Source organism: Cucumis melo, chromosome 9, assembly GCF_025177605.1.
Source record: "Cucumis melo cultivar AY chromosome 9, USDA_Cmelo_AY_1.0, whole genome shotgun sequence".
NCBI classification, from domain to species: Eukaryota; Viridiplantae; Streptophyta; class Magnoliopsida; order Cucurbitales; family Cucurbitaceae; genus Cucumis; species Cucumis melo.
Window position 1 is genome coordinate 22,075,059 of NC_066865.1, and position 22,543 is coordinate 22,097,601.

Sequence of the window (22,543 nt, forward strand, 5' to 3'; positions counted from 1 at the left end):
GGAATGAGACTTTCTTTTTTATCAACCACTATTAATTAGGTGAATAGGTTTAATTTATGTTCTATTTGTTGGACCATAATTAAAACATTAATTACACTTTAATTAAAAAGGAATGAAAACAAATATATGTGATTTAAATCCAAAGAGAAAGCTAAGACTGTCAATTTTTTTATGAAATTTGTTCAACTTAGAAGAACGTAGATACATTAGATTAATTAATTAGGTTCTAATCATTTGTTTTTTAATTTTAATTTTTTAATTAGGTTTGTTTTATTATAATTTCAGGAAATTAGGATAAAATAACATAAAAATAAAATTATTTATGAAATATTTAGTAAAATTTTAGATTTTATTGATAAAATAATTTTTATATACCAATTTATATATTTTTATTAATGTAGATTGGAAATGTCTTATAGTTTTATCATCTTTATTAACTAAAAATACTTGAATTCTTAGGTCAAATTATGGAAACAAAAACTTTTCTTTTCAAAACTTGATTCGATTGATGAATAACATTTTAAAAAATAGATAACAAAACACAAAAAAATTAATAAATGATAAATTCTTTAAATTTCTCTCATTGTTTTATCCCTATAAAATGCAAAGTATGGCAAAAATGAAAATATTCAAATTTTTTTGTCAATTTCTTTTATCTCTCTCATTTTCGCAAAATTATTTATTATTTTATGGTTCATACTCAAAAAGAAATTCTTTTTCACGATTTCTTGACGATTTTTCTGATGGACAATACTCTTTAAATAATATGACATTTTTATATGGGTTTTCGATGGATATTTTACTATTTTTTACATGTGTGGATAGTTTTTTTTGACGGTCTAAGACTTTGAAGAAGATGGTCATTGTATGAAAAAGAAACATTTTTTTTTATGATATTTTGGCATGACCATGAAATCAAAATTTGTCTTAGTTGAGGAAAGCCAAATTTGTAAGAGGGTAAATAAGTAAATTAATCATCAGAATCAAAATCAAATAAGTCCTAATTAAATTACCTCACAAATTTCCATCAAAATAATTGCAAGACTCTATCTATACAATAATTTAATGACGTTTGGATTTAAATACGAAATTCTCGATTCACATGAAATAAAAAAGTGTAAAATGGAGTTCCAAGAGAGTTTTTAATTAGTTGGTTTTAAATATGATTAAAATTTATACTCAATAGACAAATTAATATTTAGAATTTTGTGTGTCAAAATTTAATTAGATACAAACTGTTTGTGAACACAATATGATTGATCAGCAAGGCATGTATATATATTATTATTGAAAAGAAACTGTTGGAAGAGAAGAAATTCAAATTTTCCAACTTTTGATCTACTGTATAAGAAGACATAAACAGATTCTTAAGATTTGGTTTACGTTATATTTGGAGTCCATTGAGATTTTGTAAAACTCGACAAATTTTACTCGTGAGGTTTACATTATTTGGTAGAATTATTAGTTCATTTTCGTCGGTTTCTCACTAAATCCTAATGAAAAACTGATGTGACATTTATCGTGGTGGGCATGGTTTCCACCGGCTGTCAGTCCTCCATTCACTTAGCTTGTCGTTATTGCCACCGTTTTTCTTCCTTCTATTTTCTTCTCCTTTCGTGTTCTTTTCTTTTTCCTTATTCTTGGACCTCCTCCTTGTTTCTCCCTTCCATTTCAGAAAGCATACAGTATCATCGATAGTTCAAAAATTTAGTGAATTTGATCGGTTTTTACAAAATACATTATTGAAAGAGAGAGGATGAAAGAGAGAATGCGATATTTTCTTTACTTAAAGCAAAATATTTTAGCCCTACACTCGATTATTATTAGCCCCTCATTCTTATGAATAGATTGGAGGCTCAAAACTCAAAAGGTATATCAAACCATTTTCTTTTTCCACACAAATTGAAGATGAGGCTAGCTCGCTCAAAGGCCTTTTGGAGCTTTAGCCAAAAAACAAAACAAAACAAAATCGAAAAAGTCACTGATAACAGAAAACAAATGATGGGCTGAATGAAACAAATATTATCATTTGTTCATGCCAGTGGCATCTTTGACAGCATCAGCTGCACCTTGTGCCTTAGCTTTCATCTGTTGTCCTGCCTCTTGCATCGACTCTTTTGCTGATTGGGCTGTATCACTTGCCTTGTCCATCATGTTGCTTGCCTTCTCCTACAATAATATCACGTAATAAATACATAACTTTATAACTAAAATCTCCTATTTTTAGAATACCAATATTTAAGATATTTAATACAAACTTTAAACAAAGTCAAATATTAATTGTAACAATTTTAAAAAAATATTTACAAATTAATCAATAAGAGAGTGTGTATTAATATATATTTACAAAAGTGATAGATGCGTAATCTAATTCAACTCAAGAACAAAACTAACCCGACTCAACTTTTACATTTTAGATTGGGATAGTCACAGAATGACCCTTCATTTCAGTGATAAAATAACTAGTCGAGCAAAAAATGTAAAGTTCAATAAAATAATGAGAAGCAGCAAGGGTATGGTGAACCTGGGCTTGGCCCTTGGCTTCTCCAACGTGGTAGCTCATCTTCTGAGAGTTGTCTGCCATTTTCTTTCTATAGAGAAATTCCAAAAACACAAAGATGAGAGAGCTTAGAACTTACAAGGAACTTTAGAGATCAATAAGTTTGTTTGTGTTGAGATTGAGAAACCATGCATGTGATTTATATAGTAGTTTAGATCGAAACTTGCTTGGCACATGTCATGCCATGTGTAGATAAATGCTACACTATAGGTTGAGGTGGTTTGAGAGGTGACACATGTCATCAAGTCCTTGGAATGTTTTACTAATTAATTGACCAGGTTTTTGATGGTGAGTCTTTTCATTTACTAATTCAGGGCTCAAATGACTTTGGAGTTGATTAGATTCTTCGTTCGTAGTAGAGACTATAATAGGGTGGTTCATTCTCTAGTAAGTTTACGTTATCTTGTTGGGATTTGGTTACTCTTTTTCTCTTTTCTAAACATGTGAGGTAGAGAAATATATAAGAATGTTTGAACTACCTTTTGGGTCCTAATCACATTGCGAAATTTAATAGATAATACACATTTTTGACTCACTTGAATATTCTTCGCATGCAATTTAACAAACAAATAGTAAATTTCAAGAAACGATCCGCTAAACTTAAAAGTAGTATCAAGACCAAATTTTGATTCATCGTATTAACTTTTTAAAATTGTCCAAAAAAATCTAAAGACAAAGTTTTAAAGGGTCTCTTCCGATAGAAATCCTAATGCAACGTAGTAAAATAGCAAAATTATTCCTATAATGTATTATTAAATAAAATTTAATTAATAATTTGTGCATCTTTAGTTCATATTCTCGTTTAAGTTTAAATTTTGAATATTAGGGTTGGAATGGAAAACAATTTTTAAAAATCAAAGGTAAGTATATAATATTTTAAAATTTAAAAACAAAAATGAAAAAAGAAAAATGTAATCAAAGGCGAGATCTAACTTTTTCTGAATCTAGCTAGGACCAAATGAAAATTGTATATGCACAACTCAAGTTTTAAAATATATTTTTTATATTGTTCTTTTTATCGATGATAGATCGCGATAAACTCATGTAGACACATATATTAATATTTATGATCAATAAAGTGAGAGACTGTATCACATATAAGAAGTAAAAATTTACAATTTTTGTAAATAAGTTGACTCATTATTCCATACCTCAAAATATTTATAAAACTATAATAAGAGTTATAGATCGAAACTATGTACCTCTGGGTTGTTAGTACAAATTAACTACTAATTAACTATCTTCTTTGGAGGTGAATTTAAGAATTTATATTCATAATGACACATTATAATTAAGAAACCTTTCTAAAGAACCTTCTCCAAAATATATTAATATTGACAAATTATATACCCACAAATTCAAACAAAACAAAAACATTCTCTTCACAATATCTTTCTAAAACCATTTTTCATTAGAAAATAAAAATAGAAGAGATTATGATATTTATGGGCTAAAATGTTAGCATTGGCTAACAAACAGCTGTCCTCCATGTGTAAAGCTTGCCACTTGTTGCTCCACTTGTACTCCTACACTGTCCACGGCGGACCCAACTTTCTTTCTTCGCTTCGGCGACGAAGATACCTCCGGCGACGATCGCTTCGATGTCACCCGAACTGGTTCGGGCTCGCCGGAGTTGACACGGAGGGGGAAATTAAGCAAAGCCCTTGATCCTCGCATTCGGTAAGCCGCTCGATCATAAGCCAACGCTGCATCCTCCGCCGTCTCGTACGTTCCAAGCCAAACTCTAGCCCCATTTTTCGCCGGGTCTCGAATCTCCGCCGCGAATTTCCCCCATGGCCGTTGCCGCACTCCTCTATAATGCTTCCCTTTCTCCGGTACCACCGTCGGCTTCACCGTCACATTCGGTAACACCGCGGGGAAACTCACCGGAATCACCTCCGGCTCTGTTTTCACCTCCGGAAACCCAAAATCGCAACTTCCTAGCGATGGAACCCATCCGGCACCGACAGCGTCCCGAAGAACGGCGGCGAGCATCATATCTTCGGAGTCGTCGACCTTGAGAGGCAAATCACCCCAATTGTCTTCAAGACATGGAATTAAGCTACTAAAACTACCACTCCGACTGAAAACGGGAGTGGGTCTGCCGAGGGGAGCGACGGCGGCGGTGGCGGCGGAAATCTCCGATTCACCTAATAAGTGGCGGCGAATTGGGTCAAGGAAACCAAAATCGGACTCTGTTTTAGTGGTCTGGTACATAGTTCCCCCGAGTCTCCAAAACCCAGATTGAAATTTGGATTTGAAAGTAAAATTTAGAGAGATGAATGGAAAAAAAGAAGAGAAATTGATTGGAGTTTGGTGAATTGGAGAGGTTTTATATAGGTGGAATAGATTTATGCACATGGGATTTGAAGGTTTGAAGTTTGAAAATTAAAAAAAGCAGTCTTTTTGTTTTTCCCTCTTTCTTCCTATATTATTTTATCTCTTGGGTTGAAAATTCTAAAGATTTATTTGTATATTTATTTGGGTGATTGAAGTTTCTGAGAAGGTTCTTTAGAAGTAGGGGAAAGGGCAACTTGGGGGTGGTAGAACTAGAAAGTGGAAGACAGGTATTTGGTTAAAAAGTTTATATGTGAAATGACGGTTTTGCCTTTCATCAGTGACGTTGTTGATTTCCTTTCTAGGAATGTTTTTGTCTTTTCTCGTCGTCCTAGCTCTCCTTTTGTTTGTTCTTCATGTAGATGATTTCGCTTTGTTCATTTAGAAAAGAGAAAGTTAGTGCTTTGGAAATGGCATGTTGAAACCACTTAATTTTGGATTATAAAAGCATAGGAGAGATGGAGGATATAGATATGTAGAAGGAGTGACCATTGATCGGTCAAGGTCGATTTTTTGATAAAACCAACATTGAACTGACTATAGTTGATTTAATAAATGTTCAAATCGACCTCGATATCGATGAGTAAGAGCCAGTTGGTCGGTTTATCACTTAAGAAATGTTTTTTTAGAAATTCTCGATTTGAAAATTTTTGAAGTCAACCCTGACTGACCCTCTCTTATTTTTCAATTACTGACCGAGTTCGGTTTGGTTGGTTAACTCGATTTTTCAGTCTATCATGCTCACCTCTAATATAGAGTATATTGATGGTATTTATTACATCTTAAAAGTATGAGAATTATTATAAACGGTAAAACTATTAAAAATATTTACAAAGTATAGCAAAATTTGAACTTTATTAAAGATAGACACTGATAATCAATATCAATCAATATGAATGATCAACATTAATAAAAATGTACTACACTGATAAATATAAAATTTTGTTATAATTTGAAAATATTTTGTTTATTTTACCGTATTCGAAGAATGTTTAAAATTTAAAGGTTTCTCTTTTTTTTTTTTTTGGTGACATCATGAATTAACTTTCTATATAATTAGTATAATATACAAAGACATCATTGCATATTTTTCCTTTTCTTCCACAAACCCAATGGCCACTAAAACCCTAAGCTCTCTCCCACTCAAAGCTACCCACTAAAAATATATATCAAAATTCTTGGAAGATCCCTAGTGGATTAAAAATATCAAATACCACTTTTTTAGTTTATACTATATATATTTATATATTGGAATTTGGAACCTACCAAGAAATATGCAAAATTTTATCCATTTACAAACCCTAAAAAGTATCATTTTAATTTATTTTCACTATTCCCTTTTTTTTGAAGCTATTGCCATTTTTATGTGATGATTTTGCCACTTCAATATGAGAGCCTATCACTTTCTTCCCTTCATCATTTATGCAATCTGTGATTAAGCTGATCAAGAAAATAAAAAATTCTATCGTCTTTTTTCAGAACGAAAAATCAAACATCAAAATTTTAAGATTGATAGCATAAATATTAAACGTTAAACTATGTTTATTTTTATATAATAAATTTACGTTGCGTTAGAAGGCAAACTATACGTGTGTGTGTGTATATATATATATAAATGTACATGTATACGTGTGTGTATATATATTATATGGTTTTTTAAGGTAAAAATTGCCAAATTGGTTAAGAATTGTCGACAAGAATTTTGGTGGGGGGAAGAAAGGGTGGAATGGCGAAAATACCCCACCCGTCATATTTGATTTTGACCATTCAAGTGGGGTTTCCTTTTATAGTCAAAGAGCCTCCATCTCGTCTGCACCGCACGTACTAAACTCCCGCACGTGCGCCGTTATGCAGTCTTTTTGTCGGATTAAATATTTCAAATTCAATTTGGAATCCTATATTCATTATTTTTCTTCTTTCTTTTTTCTTTTTTCTTTTTCTTTTGTCCCTCCATTTTTATTGAGAGATTTTTACGAAAAAATGAAATTGTTTTTTAATATATCAAAATAAACCTAAACATTTATAAAATATTACAATTTAATTTAAAGGTATTTGCAAAAATATCAAAACATTTTATGATAGATAATATGACTCATGCCACTATATTTTTTTAAATTACAAAAATAGTCAATTTAAAAATGAATAACCCTTTAATAGCCCTCCAATAATCATTTGATATTGTCAATTACTTGTCATATTTTTCAATCCGTATATGCAAAAAATATGTGATATGAGTTGTTTTTTTAAAAAAGAATCTGTCATCTAATACAATTTTCTTTTAATTTATTTACAATAAATTAGATAATAGTCTCATGGTCTACGCAATTAAATTGTGATATTTTATTATAATTGCAAGTATTTTTAAAAGTTTTTCATTTAAAATAAATTTTCTATATTTTATAAAGGGATTTTTTTGAAAATAATAATAATAATAAAAATTATTTATACTTTATAAATAATTATGTAAATGTTTGATTTTTCGACAAAAGAGTAAATATTTCGTTAATTTTGTTAAATTTTTTATTTCTAAACATTTTACTTGTTTATTATTTTGTAAATATGTTTTTTTGGACCAATTTAACATTTTCAAGATTATTTCAAATTTTAGTACAAGTTATTTAATTCTTTTTTCACAAACGTTATTTTCAGAATTTGGTTTTATCTTTTTGTTATTTATTAATAAATGCATGACATTTTGAATTAATATTATCTTCATTTTAAAAGATTGTGTATTCCTTCTTTCGAGTAACAATTTTTTAAGTTTCAAATAAACTTTCATGCTTGTGTTGGTTTTAAAAAGAGAGAACTATTATTGAGAAGTTCATAATTAACCCCAATAAACTTTCCTTACATGTCTATTGGTATTAACATTGTTATATAAATACTTTTTTCAAAAATTAAACCATAATAAGATTAAAAATAAATAAATAAAGTGAGACTTCTGTATAAAATAATAACCTATTAAGTTATTTATCTATCTATCTATATATATATAATAGCTTATTATATAAATAAATAACACTACTATTACTTAAACCATTCAAAAATATATTCTTCACAAACAAATCAATTGATATATCTAATCGACTTGATTTCTTCGTTAAAAATTTAATAAATATTTGACGCTAGATTTTGATTAATTATTTATAACTCAAAAACAAATATAAATGATGAAAAGAAAGCAAAGGGATAGTAAAATTAAAGAAATAAAAGTGTAACTAAAGAATAAGAGAAAAAAAAAATAGGGTTTTAATTTGCACATGATGGAATAGGAAGGTGAGAGGGTCTTTCTTGGTTTGAAAATTATGTAATTTGGATAATTATATAAAATTGACCAATTGGGATATCTCTCTTCATTTCAATTTAATATATTTAAATAAATAAAAGTAATAATTGCTTGCAAATTTTAAATTGTCTTCATGGTTGAGGGTAGATATTGAATATTGTACAAATTAAAAAGGTCAAACAATTCATTTTACTCAATAGTTTCCTTTTTTTTTTTTTTTCTCTATTGTTTAACACATGTTGAAATTGGCCCAAATTGCCATTTTTAATTGGAATGTTCTATTTATATATATATATATATTCTTTAATTTGGGGCAACAAGAGAGAATTTTAATTATTATTTATGTACCATATAGTTTATAAATATTATTCTAATTCTATAGCTATTTCAACTTATTTATGGTATGTTGCAAACAACGATGACAAATTCATGTTTTGAGGAACAACATATGATTTTGTAAGATGGAAGGATTTGCACATTAGTATGGTGATTATCGATTAAGCTTCCAATGTTTAAATTAAAAAACATAAATGTGTAGAAAGTATAGAAAGTTTGCATATTATTAAAATGAATTTCTCTCTCTACAGAACTTTAATCATATTTCATATTAAGATGATCCATTAGGGCAAGACATTAGTGAAACATACCCTATATTAGGTTTAGTCAGGCTCTACCTCAACCCTAACGATCGAGACCGCGCATGATGGTTTGGGTTTCAAACCCAAGCCAACCCCTCTTTCTTTAAGTCTAAGTTGCAACTTTCGGATTGAACTATGCTATATTCTTGACATTGTTATATCTTTGTTGTTTGCTAAATGTTGAAATATATTTTTTAGTCCAAAATCACCCATAACATTCTCTATCAAATATATACACTATGTGATGTTATAATTTATAAATTTATAAATTAGAAATTAAATAAATAAAACAAAACAAAATTAATGTTTTCAAAATTACAAAATAAAAAATGAAATGATTTCAAAATAATAAAGTAACAATTTATTTAATCAAGTCATTGTTTAAGTAGATAAAAACAATTTTGTAAGTCAACTAAAATTTGTAATCATCTTTATATACTAGAGGTTAACTTTTTAGAATATAATAAAGCTTAACAAAACAACAACAAAAATTACTTGTTTAACTATATATATATATATATTAACCTATCTATTATCAGTAATATATATTTATGTTTAATTAATGTATTTATACAACATATGTAAAAAATGATGAGAATGGAACAATTAAAACATGTGGAGGAGGAAAAATATAAAATAAATAGAGAAAAGCAATAATATATATAATAGAAAAATAAGATGAGCTAATGGTCAATATATACCTAAGACTTTTTTGAAATGTTTGATTGATGCAACTCTCTGCTTTGTCACTTAGTTCATGCAATTTTTTTTTATAACTTTAGTTTGAATTTACTAAAATTTATAGTTCATTGATTGGCTTGATATTTTTTTCATAATTTTCATAAAGATTATGATTTTGGTGAACACTATTATATATATTGTTAATTAATTGAGAAGACTAGACGTTATACTTTATTGTTGAGATCAATCTCATCATTTTCATATGATATCATAACATAGTTCAACTGGTATTAATACATATCTTAACTTGCACGTTAGAAGTTGTAATGTTTCGCCCACGCCTATTAAACTTTTATACGTAGGGGTAGACAAAAGGCAGACAACCAAGACATCTCCCCACCCCACGTGCTCACATCAAAGGCTAATAGACAATTTAGAAGAGGAAGAAACATAAACATTAATGTGAAAATGACTCCATGGCCCCTCACCTTTTTTTCCATTCCATTTTGGAGCCTTTTCTTTTCAATTAGTTTTCATTTGTCATTTTGTTCACATTATTATTAGGAATGGGAATCAACCAATTAATTTGTGTAATTTTTAAACCATACCTTTTCATTCCAAAATAATATAACATTATATATTAACAATGTAAGGCACAACTATAAGTTAAAAAGAATAGTATATAATATCATTTAAAAACATATTGGGGATCATGTGACACTTTGTTCCAGACTCAAATCAAACATCAAATTTGGAAAAATAAAAATTAAATAGTGTAAGATTTATATTTTTTTTTTGAATTTTATGCATGAATTTTTAAATTTTTTATACGTAGATATATACAATAACTTCTTTTTAGACATGTAAAATTGAAAATTTATAGACTTATTAGACATAAAATTGAATTTTTCAGAGCTATAGAAATGTTTAGCGATCCAATAGTTTATGAGACACAAAATTAAAAGCTAAGAGATCTCATAAACTTTTTCTTTTTTATATAACAATTTTGGAAATTCAAGAACTAAACTTATATTCAAGTTAAAAATATGATTTTAGTACATGTAATTTAGAATTTGTTATAAATTAGTCTAAGTACTCTCAACAAATCTAAAATCAGATCTCTAGCCAGCATTTATTTCGTCAAAAACTATTTTAGAAATTAATAGAAGATACAAAAACTAAAAGTAAAGAACGATAAAGCCAAAATACATGAACCAAACAGACTTAACGTTTAAACTATATTTGCAAACCGTTGAATCCTTTAACCATTAAACTATGTTTGGTATTAAATGAATGTCATTTACTAATGCTTTAACTCATCCATAGACATTGAACTTTTGAAAAGTTTTTGTTTGGAAAGGATACATTAATAGTTGATCACTTCAAAGAAAAATTCAAAATATAAAAATAAAAGATTCAAATTTCATCAAATATTTTAGTTAAAAGTATATGTCTTGATTAGTTGAGTTATGTTAACTTAATGAAATATATTTTCATATCTTAATCACTGAATTTAGATATTAAAATCTTTTATGATACCTTAAATATTTTGCAACGGCATTTTCAAATATAGCATAAGAAACTATGAATATTTTCAATGATAGTACCGTAAGTTTTGCTATATTTTATAAATATTTTCAATAATTTTGATACGACAAAATTTTACTTTTTAAAAAGGTAATTCTTTTTTCTAAAATTTAACTTGCTTTTTCAAACTATAAGTGAAAAACAACTATTAGAATTAAAATGTATAAGATTTTCAAAACCAAAAACAATGAATATAACCAAAAAAAAAAAAAAAAGGAAAAAAAGAGGTAAAAAAAGTAAAATTGAGAGTACATATTTCAACGTTAGGAAAAAACACAAAGGTTATGGAGGTTGAAGTTGAAGGGGACAATGGATATTTAGGCAAAGTTGGTGATCAAATCATAGAAATTTAGGGCTTTCTTTTTTTTTCCCATGATTGATTGATTGATTGATTGATTGTGTTCTTGAAACTCCAGACTTTGTTCGATCCTTTTTAATTTTTCCTTTTGATCCCATTTTCATTTCTCTCATAACGTTGAAGGGATCAAGATCGCCATATTCTTTCTACGATCTCTTTCTGCTCTTCCTCATTGTCTCTTGGATTCGATAAATTCTCCTCAATTTCCCTTATTTTTAGGGTTTACCCTTTGAATGCTAGTTCAATTTTCAAATCCCCTGTTTGTTTGTGCAAATTTTGTATTTGCAGCTTCGTTTCTTTAGGTTTTTTCTGGCCAAAATTGGGATCTTTCTGTCCTTTATCTCAACTTTCTCAGCAGCCGGACTGACGCTCAAGGTTTTTCCTTTTTTTCCTCTTTGAAAATTTGCTTCAGTTAACGGGATTTTAGTTTTTGTGATTGTCGTTTATAGAAACCTAGTAATTCTGTAGCTACTTCTCCTTTGAATTTTCAGGTTTCTTGAAGGGGAACTTACGAAGATGATTAGTCTGTAAGTTTTGGCGTATTTTCTTAGAACCGGGCTGGCTATTAGACACAATGCGCCTGTTTCCAGTGGGATCTAGCCCGGATTTTACCGAGGACAAGGAGCAGGGCAGCGGTCATGCTTTGCTATATCTTAATGTCTATGATCTTACTCCTATTAATAACTATCTCTATTGGGTTGGACTCGGAATCTTTCATTCAGGTATTGAAGGTATGTAAGTTATATACTCCTTTACGATATAACTGTTGTGTTCCTTATTATAGATTCATTTGTTTATTATCACTGTTATTGGCTACTTGGAAGTTCTGTTTGCAATGGTGGCAAATTGGTTATCCTGAGATAAATATACGAAGCACGGATATCTAAATGGTATATTTTAGTTGTATTGGATTGGGAGGGAGCTGGAATTAGTTGAACTTGGAGAGTTATGAGGGGCATGGTGTTTAAGCTCACTCATTACTTGAAGTACTAGCGTGCAATTCTATATTTATGCTTTCCTGACTTGACTGATGGGATATATGAGCATCCAGAATTTCAGAGTATGGTCTATTGGAAGTTCTCTTTGAGAAATATTGAGCTTTTTCTTGAAATATAGTAATGAATGGCCAGAGGAAAGTTCTTGTTAAGTTAATTAGGAATATGAAAGTTGAGGATGAGATATTCCTTGGGACTGTTACAAATGCAAGGGAGAATGCCATTGTTTAACAGTGGTTTTGTAGTAAATCAATTCTTCTTAAGTTTCATGTGTAATAGACTCTGCCATGGTTCTGCTGAAGATGTGTTCATGCTGGTGAATTGTTCCTTATGTATATGTTTATATCTAATTGATCATTTCATGCTTGCCATTGCGTCACTTGTTACATAATGAGTACAACTAGAAGCCATTCGAGTAACTACACATTCCTCAGTTTTAGTTCATTGTGTAATAATTAAAAGATGGCTCAATAGAGGGAGAAAAAGAAAAAGGGAGAACCTGTTCAAGTTGTTCCCATCATGATTCATGGTTGACTGTAGACAAATTAGTCAGTGGATGCTATCTTTTCATTCAAGTTCAATAAGACAAATGATTAGAATAATTGATCAAATTTCTATCAAAAAGATACAATAGGCTTTGTGTATGTTGGGGACAAAATCCTTTTGTAATATTTAAGTCATGATCACCAATGGCCTCATAGTAACATAATTGTCGATACATGCTTCCGTTTAAAAATTCATTTCCAATCTTGATGTGCTGTTCTGTTTGCATCTTATCCTGGTATAAAATTGTGTTAGATACCAAGATTAGTATAGGGTTAGGGGTATAAGGGTAATTAGATATTTAGGCGATTACTAAGAGTAGTGGTTATAAATGAGAAGGGGCAGTTGTTGAGTAGATAGGTCATGAGTAGTATTCTCAAGAGAGGGGGTCCCAAGTACCATAAACTTGGATCATATTGTAGTTCTTAGTTAATTCTCAATATATGAAATATACTGATTCTTGTTAGGAAGTATCCTAACAAATTGTTTTTACTTGATTTGATGCTCAGTTCATGGTATGGAGTATGGCTTTGGAGCACACGAATATCCTACCAGTGGGGTGTTCGAGGTAGAGCCAAAAAGTTGCCCTGGATTTATTTTCCGAAGGTCCATATTATTGGGAAGCACTGATTTATCTCGTGCAGAATTTCGTTCGTTTATGGAGCACCTTTCTTCAGAGTACCACGGTGACACATATCATTTGATTGCCAAAAATTGCAACCATTTTACAGAGGACGTCAGCATGCGACTAATTGGGAAGTCCATTCCTGGATGGGTGAATAGACTTGCTAGATTAGGTAAGAAATCTTTTCTTCCTCAGCATGCAATTTTGAATCACGCTATTATCCTTAAATGTTTAAATGAATTACAGTGTTTATTGCAGAACCTTCAGAATCTCCTTAAGATGCTCCTCGTAGATAGAATAACTGAGTGTTATATTTTCTCAAGCCACCTCATGCTATAAAGCTAGGTTTAAATGTTTATTTTGTCTCTAAAATTTTTACTTTAACTTTCATTTCTAATCTTTACATCTTCCACTGTTCTAGTTTGATCCTTCATTTGATTAGCATTTACCATACTGTTGCTTATCTAAATGACATTTTTATGGTGTGAACTTTGATAAAACGGATAAACAAAAATGTGTATAAAATGAATAATTTCTAGTTCTGTTCTTTAATTCATCTATAGTTCTTGATTTATCCTAACCCTGTGAGATTTTAGGATTCCCTTGTCTTTGATTCCCATCTTAGAATGGCTCTGTGATCACCTGACAATGCCTATAAACCACCAGATACGTTACTACTTTGATTTTGATTCATGTATTTTAGTGATGAATGGGGAAAATGGTTCTTTTACCTCATATGCTCTTAACGCTAACTTTGATTCTTCGTCCTCCAGAAGCATTAGTTTCTTGTGTAGAACGGTGTTCCGCAGAACATCAACTATCAGTATATATTCTTGTATTTTGCTGAGGGTTCTTGATGGTTGCATAGTTCTTTCACCTTATCATACTGTTATTTTGAGTTTCAGGTTCATTCTGCAATTGTCTTCTTCCCGAAAGCATTCAGATTTCAGCAGTGAGACACCTTCCTGATCATCCCGCATATTCTGGTATGTTTCTCAATATTTTATCATATGCATTCTTCAATTTAGTAGTGATTTTTCTTTTGGCGTTTCAATGACATAATGAAACTATCTATCACGAGTCATGACAAAGCATCTGTTTATGATTAACTTACCGTAGTTTTACTTCAATTTACATTCGGGATGAACATAATGGTGATGGTAATGGGATATAAATAAACATTAAACCTGCTCTTACGTTCGTTCTCATCTTCCTGTTTAATAATTCAGATGATGATGAAGGGTCAGAATCTCTTGCATCTTCTACATCCGCAAGGAGCGAAGATGAGGAATCGGATCATCACTTACTAATGAGTCCTAATGGTGATGTAGCATTTTTAAAAGAGAAACCAGTGAAGATAGCTAGAGAACCTGTTTAATTCATTTGCTCTTTGATTCCATCTTTGCCTTGAATCACTATATTGTTTGTATTTGTGAAATGTATTATTGAATGTATCATTTGATAAGGCCAAACTACTTGAGATCCCAACATTTTAAGTGATACGATGATAATAGGCTTAGAGTTATATGATGTGAGTATCATTTGGAGAATGTTAAGGTGAAAAAACATAGCACCAAGATTATCATATATGTAAAATATCTACAAAGTTCATCTCCAAGTTTGTACTACGCTCTTTGCATGAATTCACACATCAGTGTCGCAGGACGACTTGTGATACAATGGCTAGCATTGCCCATTAGTATGATATTTAATTTTTATATGTTTGACTTCAACATAAATCTTCTATATAAAATTTTATTAATGTAAATATAATAACGAATAATTAACCTAATAACTTATTAAAAACATATTACACTTTTTTTTCTTGGCTCTTTCGGTTCACCTCTTTTTTCATTTAAGCCCTTTTTATATAACCGTCTGATTTATTTTTTATCTTGGTTTTTAAAAAACTTTACTAACGTCCTTGTCATAGATTTAATCTTTCTAATTAAACAAAACAAAGATATTTGGAAAAAAAACTCTTTCTTAAAAAAAGAAAAACAATTTTCAAAACTTAGTTCGTTTTTTGAAAGCATTCCAACAAGGTAGATTTGTCTTACCAAGTAAGAAAACGAATAGGTGGAAAGACCAATGTTTAAAAGTTTGATTTTTAAAAACAAATAAAATGTTACTAAACATTGAGTCTTAATAACTCACTTTGAGGCTGCCACCAAATTGAGTAAATAAAAGTGTGATTTACCACTTGAATTTACCATAGTATAACTAAGTTTACATTAAAGAAGGAAAGTGATTGTCGTTGGGAATACACGTCCACGTTTTGCTGTACATTAAGGCGTTGTTTTCAACTCTTCAGTTGGATAAATTAAGCCAACAACCCTGCTGCTTCTACATCTATCACCCCAAAAGAATTCACTGTAAAGTGAGGCTAATTACCGGCCATCTCCGGCGATTCAAACCGTCAACTTAGAAGGAGACGGCGTTCGATCACTTGAATAACTCAAGATAGTTTTGCTTCAAGATTGGTAACCCCTAAAAACCTCACCTGTAAAATAACAGTGATAAAAACACAATGGAGTGGCTAGATATTTATACTTTTTTCTTTTAGTACAATAGGGTGACTAGTTATCAAAATAGTTGTAACATGTTTGGTCCCAATAAATGTTTAGCTATCAAGATGGTCGTCCTATATCTCTATATCTCTAAGGCTAAAGAACCCATTTGTCCTTGAATTTCGTTGAACTTATAATTTAGTTCCTAAACTTTAGTAGTAACGATGTAGTCTATATGCTTTCAAATTTGTAATAATTTAGTCTCAACCATTCTAAATTTCATCAACATTAAATGTCAACTTTTATTACAAATTAATTAGGCTTTGTAGTTTATAAAAAAAATAATCTCAAATCAATTTGTCGATGTACGTGTCTACGAAACTTAAGAGTACCTGAATTGTTACATGTAGTAAAGTAAATGGAATAAATTGTACTTACTAAAACCTAGGAACTAAATTGTTACCATCTCAAAAACAAAATTGACTAAATTGTTAACTCTCTAAAGTTTAGACATCAAAAAGTATCTGTGATGCTCATTTTCGGGCATGATATGTGAGGGTGGGTATATACTTTATTTCTTGGTTGGATAGATATCCATCAAATGACACTTAAAACTTTAAAAAATAAAGAATGAAACTAAAACATTTAAGACTTAATAAGGATGTTGGAGTGTGTGTGTGTTTTTAGGGTTGTAAGCAATTCACTCTTTTCTCAACTTTTCCAGATCAGGCTTCATGCAAAGGCACAACATGAATTGCTCTAAGAAAAATTAAAATATCAACATATAAACACAGAGCTAACCTGCAGTGGCAGCAAAATGTTCCTCCACAGTGTATTTGATGCTAAAAGTTGATCATCAAAATGATCTGAGAGATGTTGCTTCCCCATTTCGATTTATCTGACTTCCATCCCATTGCTCACAAATCAGGTCCCTTTCAACTCTTGGTTCTTCCAGCCCAAGTTCTTTCTCAAAATTTTCTCCAAGTTTAGGACAGTTCCTAATATTAGCTGTTCTCAAGGATGGAAATTTCAAGCCAATGTCTGTCAACTCAGGTAGTTCTACCAGATTCAAGGAGTGCAACTTCTCTAAAATACACTCTTCTTTAGATTCACATATAATCTTCAATCTATCACAAAATTTAACGTGGAGAATTTCGAGGCTTTTCGAGAGATGAGAGGACTTGAACAGAGTCTCAAGCTGTGGGCAAGAATCTATATACAGTTGTGTTAGGTTTCTGATGCTCTCGAATTGAAGGCCTGTAGAATGCACATTTTTCAAGATAGGAAGGTTGGATATCCATAGAATCTCTAGATTGTTCAATAACGTAAGATTATCGTTATCCTTGTCTTTCTTCATTAGACTCTCCAGTTTGGTACAACTCCAAATCCAACAGCCTTTTAAATTATTTGCATTACCCAATTCAGATAAGCTTCTAATAAACCCATTTTCAACTAAAGAAACATATTCAACTTTCATAAGAGCATCCTCAAGACCAGCGGGAAAGCTCTTAAATCTGCGAATTTCCAAAAACGGGGAATACTCATGACGATAAGACATGACATGAAAGTAGATATCTTGAAAGCTAGTCCCATCTTGATGTACATAGATTTCTTCATCCTCCTCATCTGTTTTTAAAGGGCATACAGAGATGAAAAATTTATTGAAGCATGAGTTCCATATCTCAGGTATCGCCTTCATAGTTTCGAAAGAATTCATATTTCTCACAATCATGGAAGGCTTATTTGTAATATTCTTAAGTTCAGACGGCATACCAAATAGGTCCCAGTTTAGCTCTCCAGGAAGTGATTTTATACCTGTCCAATTGAGTTCAAGAGTGTCTGAAGAGGCTGGCAAGTCTAGATGCATTAGTCGAGTTACCTTAGCCATCTGACAAGGGAATTTCTTGACTTTTGTCCCCTTTAAATGAAGAGCCTCCAACTTCACAAGTGGTTCTAGAGTAGGAATCTCTTGTAGTTCTGAACAATCTGTTAGTAGAAGTTGTCTAAGGTTGGTAAGATTTGTGATTGTTTGCATTTGTAAAGAATTGATCAGTGTCCTCGATAAATCCAAGACCTCAAGGTTTGTGAGTTTATCCAATTGTAGGGTCGTCTGCAATTCACAACCTCTTAGAGAAAGCTCCCTGAGGTTGGTATAATTGTTCAATGGTACAGATCTTAGTTGTGTTTCTGATAGGTTGAGGATTTCCAACTGATTCATACTGTCGGGCAATTCAGCTTCCCAATCTCTCAAATTTTCCGCACCATAGACATTGAGCTCTTTAAGTTTAAATGAGCTTATACATGGAAGTTTTTTAAGATTGACGCAATTCCTTAGTAGAAGATGAGAGAGGTTATGAAGACCAGATAGATCAGGCAAAATTTCAATCTTAGTTTCTGATAGGTCGAGGCGCTGGAGATGGGTCATGTGGATAAAGGATTCGCCTTCTTTAAATGCCTTAAAGGAAACACAACCTGATAGATCAAGGACTTCCAATTTCTTCAGAGTGGTCAGACTTGGTAACTCCTGCAGTTTGCTGCATTCTTGTAGTTTAAGTTCTTGTATATTAACAAGCCCGTTGAGGGAAGGTAGTTTCTCAACTAGAGATTTTGAGAGGTTGAGATGACGAAGGCATGCCATATTATTGAAGATGTCATCTTCAAGTTCAACCAATTTTGACATCTCAGAGAGATTGAGCAGCTCAAGGTTTGAAAGATTACGGATGGTGCAAGGCAAACAACTGACTGCAGTTCTGGAGAGATCAAGCATTTTTAGGTTATTATCTTCTGAAAAGGTGTCATCCTGAATTTCCTTTAGCTTTAGAGCGCCAGAGACATCAAGAACTTGAAGCCCGCTCAACCCTCGAAGGTTTGGCAGTCTAATCAGTTCTTTGCAATCTCGATATGATAAACGAGAAAGCTGCTTCATATTCTTAAGAAATGGAACATGTACAATCTGAGTTTGAGAAAGGTCAAGTTGTTGAAGATCTTGAAGGGTATTTATGCTTTTATCTCCAAGACGTTCCAGTGAAGTTGCACCAGAAATATCAAGCAACTGCAGCTTCACGAGTCTTTTTAAGATTGGCAAGGCCTTTAGGCAGTGACACCCCCGCAAGTTGATGGATCGCAGTTCATCAAGCTTTGACAGGGAAGAAGGAAGTTTTTCAATTCCAGTTTTAGATAAGTTAAGGCTTCGGAGCTTAGATAAACAATTAAATAAATCCTCTGGGATGTGCTTAAAGTTATTGGCATTTGATATCTCTAGAACAGTTAATGCCTTCAGATTCACAAGGTCATCAATCTTCTCCAGCAAATCACAGTCTTTAAGCACAAGAAAATGAAGCTTTCCCAACATGGTTAAACTGACGGGCAGTGCTTTGATCCTGGGTCTGAAAATAGCAAGAACTTGGAGATTCTTCAGGGTCGTAAAATATGTTTCGATAATCTCCTGGCAAAGATGATATCCATCAACCAACAGTACGGAAACATCTTTCCAGTCCTCCTCACTCGTTCTGATCATTCCATCAGCAGGCCCAACACTGTCAAGACCTAGCCACTTTTTATCCTCATACACCCCACTCAATCCTAAAGTAGGCTTCCAAACGAATCCATTATATTGAGTATCAGGAATGTCGCGTACTAATTCCTCCATAATGACAACATTATCATTATCTTTTTCAGTTTTGAGTAGGTCATGCTCTATGAGGTTCATTAAAACTTCATGTCCCTGATGATATGCCTTGTCAAAATTATCAACAAGGCCAAAGCATTCTTCTAATATCCAGTTAGTAATCAACACATTGTAATGAACTCCACCGTTGTTGCGGAAAAATTGTCTGCTATGCCAGCAACAATTAATCATTGCCAAGTCACTTCTTGGCCACATTTCGAACCCATACCGCATCAGTGATATTTGTTTACTCTTTGACGTTTTGCCTGTGGAGCAACGGCTGTCCATTTCTTCCAAAGCTCTTTCTACTGTCCAATCATCTCCATTCTGCTTTGCGATATGATTCAAGGCTTCAGCAATGACCCGATTTAGAGCAGGATTGTCGCCACAATTTTGTATAATTTTTTGGGCCGTTCCCTGAAACTTTGGATTGCTCCTAACATCATCTGCCACCAAGTGACTCAGTTGAGTCGAGGTGGGTGCCGGAAGTTGCCCTGCCTCTGAGTCCATAGCTGAAACAAAGACTTCTTTAAAATTACGGCAGAAAGTATGGTTTTCTACTGACCATTTGGTTTTTTATTTTTATTTTTTAAAATTAAGTCTATAAACACCTCTTCCAATCTCAAATTGCATATTTTGTTATTTCATTTTTACCCATATTTTTAAATATCAAGTCGAATTTGGAAAACTAACACACCATTTAGTAACTATTTAAATTTTTTGTTTTTGAGAATTAAATCTACTTCTCTCCATTTCTTTCCATAATTTTCAATTTCTTAGATAAAAGAATTGAATTCTAAGCCAAATTACAAGGACAAAAACAAGTTTTAGAAAACTACTTTTTATAGTTTCTGAAATTTGAATTGGTTTTTTGAAAACATCGGTAAAGAAAGAAATAAATTTATACCAAAAAAGAGGTATTTCTAAGCTTAATGTTTGAAAACCAAAAACCAAATGATTATCTTACAGACCAAAGAAATATTTTTTAAAAAATTATATTTGTTTCTAAAATTTTGTTAATAATTAAACTCTTGTACTTGCTGCTTAGCTCAAAGGTTGATCTCTAATTTCAACAATTGTTATACTAAAATGCAACACTTAATACTCAAGAAAAACGAAAAATATTAAAAAATGAGAAGAAATAGACTTAATTTTTAAAATTAAAAAACGAAAAAACGAAATGGCGGAGCCTGAGCTGTTTGAAGATTATAGCAAATAACAAACAGATAAATCTATGTAGCAAGCTTCCATCTCTGCAGTCCTAATAGAGTTGATAAGAGATCCCCCGACTTATCCATTTTAAGGTAACAATTACAAGAAGGAAAGAAAAGGGGTCAAGTACAGAAAAAACATTTAGGGTTTTCGAGGGTTTGGTTTCATCATCAGTTCAGTGTAGAAATGAATATGAGCATACACAAGAAAGCATCATTGTTTGGAAGAAAAAACAGAGATAAAAATTATAGATAAATATCCATAGCAGAAGCTTATAGAAAGGAAATTACCTGTAGAGATTGGGTTATTACAGAGCCTTGAGTTGTTGTCTTCAACAACGGAGCTCAGAGATCAGAGATTGGAGCTTAGAGCTTAGAGGATTTTCCCCATTGGGGACTTGGAAATAAAAATGTAGAGGAACGTGATCCATGCCAACGATCAATAGCAATAAAGTATTTATTACCCAAAATTTTTTAATAACAAACGGATGTATTAAATAATTAGATAAAGTTCAAATTCTCTTTTTTTAAAAAAAAGAAAAAGAAAAAACAAGCCAATGATAAAAGTAAATACCAAATTAAAACCAAATACCTTGCTTGCTTCTTTTTCTATAATTAGATTTCTCATATATGATGAGAGAATATAATATATTGTTGGTGACTTCAGACCCAAGACATAACCATCTCGACCAGAAATCTTGTAAATTTTGCTAACGATCTAAATCGAACAAACGTGGGAAGTTGTGTAGGTTCAATTGTAATGGAATTTAAATGATTGGAACGTAAGAATGTAATTAAAAGGGAATTAAATTCAATTAAAAGGATCGTTTAGGGAATCGAAATTCACTCGTCTACTTGGTTGCTCATAGAACGCTATGATGTCATTGTTCCTTTGATTTTATTCTTGATTCACACTTTGTTATTGCCCTTAAGTGTCGAGTGTAGTGCAACAAAGGGTTGTTGCACTTGCCCAGAGGCACTTTTAGCCAATTTTCACTCTTTTCCATGATTGATGTTTTGGTTTGATTCATTTTCGCGTTGTTTCGACTTTGGTGGCCTATTCTACCTCTTAGTTGCTCAATACCTACAAAATCAAGGAATAAACACATAAAAAACAATAATGAACTCGAATTAAGCTAAGAAATTTAGCACTTTTCAAGTGCTAACGTGGAGCTTAACTAAATATTTAATAATGGGACATGCCCCCCACAGATTCTAAAAGCATCACCTTATGACAAAATTGAACCTAGAAGAAGATGTTAAACCTTAAGGTTGAGGCTGACCCTGACAAATTGTTAAACATGACACACCATCTTCATGTCTTGACACTGAGAGATCAAGGATTAGTCTGATGCAACTCTACAGCCTCATTTAGGATAATCAAAGTTCACTATTCCTATAAATATATAATTATTATCAGTGAGAACAACGATCATAATATCTCTGCAATTGCATGATATTGTCCACTTGTGACATAAACCTTAGATTTGCTTTTTTAAAAGGTCTTATACTAATGACGATAGTTGTCTTCACTAAATACTGATA

At 31.6% G+C, this 22,543-nt stretch overlaps 4 protein-coding genes across 5 annotated transcripts; 1 reads left to right on the plus strand and 3 right to left on the minus strand.

Annotated features, from left to right (window-relative positions):
* Positions 1–1,757: 1,757 nt before the first annotated feature.
* Positions 1,758–2,667, minus strand: LOC103482578 (stress-induced protein KIN2-like). Its single transcript, XM_008438803.2, has 2 exons — positions 2,525–2,667; positions 1,758–2,169 (listed from the first exon to the last, which is right to left on the minus strand). The coding sequence occupies exons 1-2, from the start codon at positions 2,582–2,584 to the stop codon at positions 2,026–2,028; spliced, it is 204 nt and encodes a 67-aa protein (XP_008437025.1). The 5' UTR covers positions 2,585–2,667; the 3' UTR covers positions 1,758–2,025.
* A 1,283-nt stretch (positions 2,668–3,950) lies between these two features.
* On the minus strand, positions 3,951–4,995 carry LOC103482579 (ethylene-responsive transcription factor 2-like). The gene has a single exon (XM_008438804.3). It carries the CDS (start codon positions 4,919–4,921, stop codon positions 4,019–4,021), a length of 903 nt encoding a protein of 300 aa, XP_008437026.3. The 5' UTR covers positions 4,922–4,995; the 3' UTR covers positions 3,951–4,018.
* A 6,278-nt stretch (positions 4,996–11,273) lies between these two features.
* On the plus strand, positions 11,274–15,228 carry LOC103482580 (deSI-like protein At4g17486). Of its 2 annotated transcripts, none has more exons than XM_008438805.3 (5): positions 11,274–11,822; positions 11,939–12,178; positions 13,495–13,782; positions 14,516–14,596; positions 14,840–15,228. In XM_008438805.3, the coding sequence occupies exons 2-5, from the start codon at positions 12,022–12,024 to the stop codon at positions 14,986–14,988; spliced, it is 675 nt and encodes a 224-aa protein (XP_008437027.1). In that variant the 5' UTR covers positions 11,274–11,822; positions 11,939–12,021; the 3' UTR covers positions 14,989–15,228. The 2 variants fall into 2 exon arrangements, with proteins under 2 accessions (XP_008437027.1, XP_008437028.1); XM_008438806.3 differs by having other exon boundaries at positions 11,372–11,822; positions 11,939–12,169.
* Positions 15,229–15,785: 557 nt separating this feature from the next.
* LOC103482581 (putative disease resistance protein At4g19050) lies at positions 15,786–21,903 on the minus strand. Its single transcript, XM_051089816.1, has 3 exons — positions 21,290–21,903; positions 16,922–20,299; positions 15,786–16,113 (listed from the first exon to the last, which is right to left on the minus strand). The coding sequence occupies exon 2, from the start codon at positions 20,295–20,297 to the stop codon at positions 16,977–16,979; it is 3,321 nt and encodes a 1,106-aa protein (XP_050945773.1). The 5' UTR covers positions 20,298–20,299; positions 21,290–21,903; the 3' UTR covers positions 15,786–16,113; positions 16,922–16,976.
* Between the last annotated feature and the right edge of the window lie 640 nt (positions 21,904–22,543).

Excerpts from the sequence above, each read along its gene's own strand:
- LOC103482578 (XM_008438803.2), bottom strand. The coding sequence starts at position 2,584 with ATGGCAGACAACTCTCAGAAGATGAGCTACCACGTTGGAGAAGCCAAG. Across the intron at positions 2,170-2,524 it reads AAGCCAAGGGCCAAGCCCAG|GAGAAGGCAAGCAACATGAT; the intron begins GTTCACCATACC and ends ATATTATTGTAG.
- LOC103482579 (XM_008438804.3), bottom strand. The coding sequence starts at position 4,921 with ATGTGCATAAATCTATTCCACCTATATAAAACCTCTCCAATTCACCAA.
- LOC103482580 (XM_008438805.3), top strand. The coding sequence starts at position 12,022 with ATGCGCCTGTTTCCAGTGGGATCTAGCCCGGATTTTACCGAGGACAAG. Across the intron at positions 12,179-13,494 it reads CTTTCATTCAGGTATTGAAG|TTCATGGTATGGAGTATGGC; the intron begins GTATGTAAGTTA and ends TTTGATGCTCAG. Across the intron at positions 14,597-14,839 it reads TGATCATCCCGCATATTCTG|ATGATGATGAAGGGTCAGAA; the intron begins GTATGTTTCTCA and ends TTAATAATTCAG.
- LOC103482581 (XM_051089816.1), bottom strand. The coding sequence starts at position 20,297 with ATGGACTCAGAGGCAGGGCAACTTCCGGCACCCACCTCGACTCAACTG.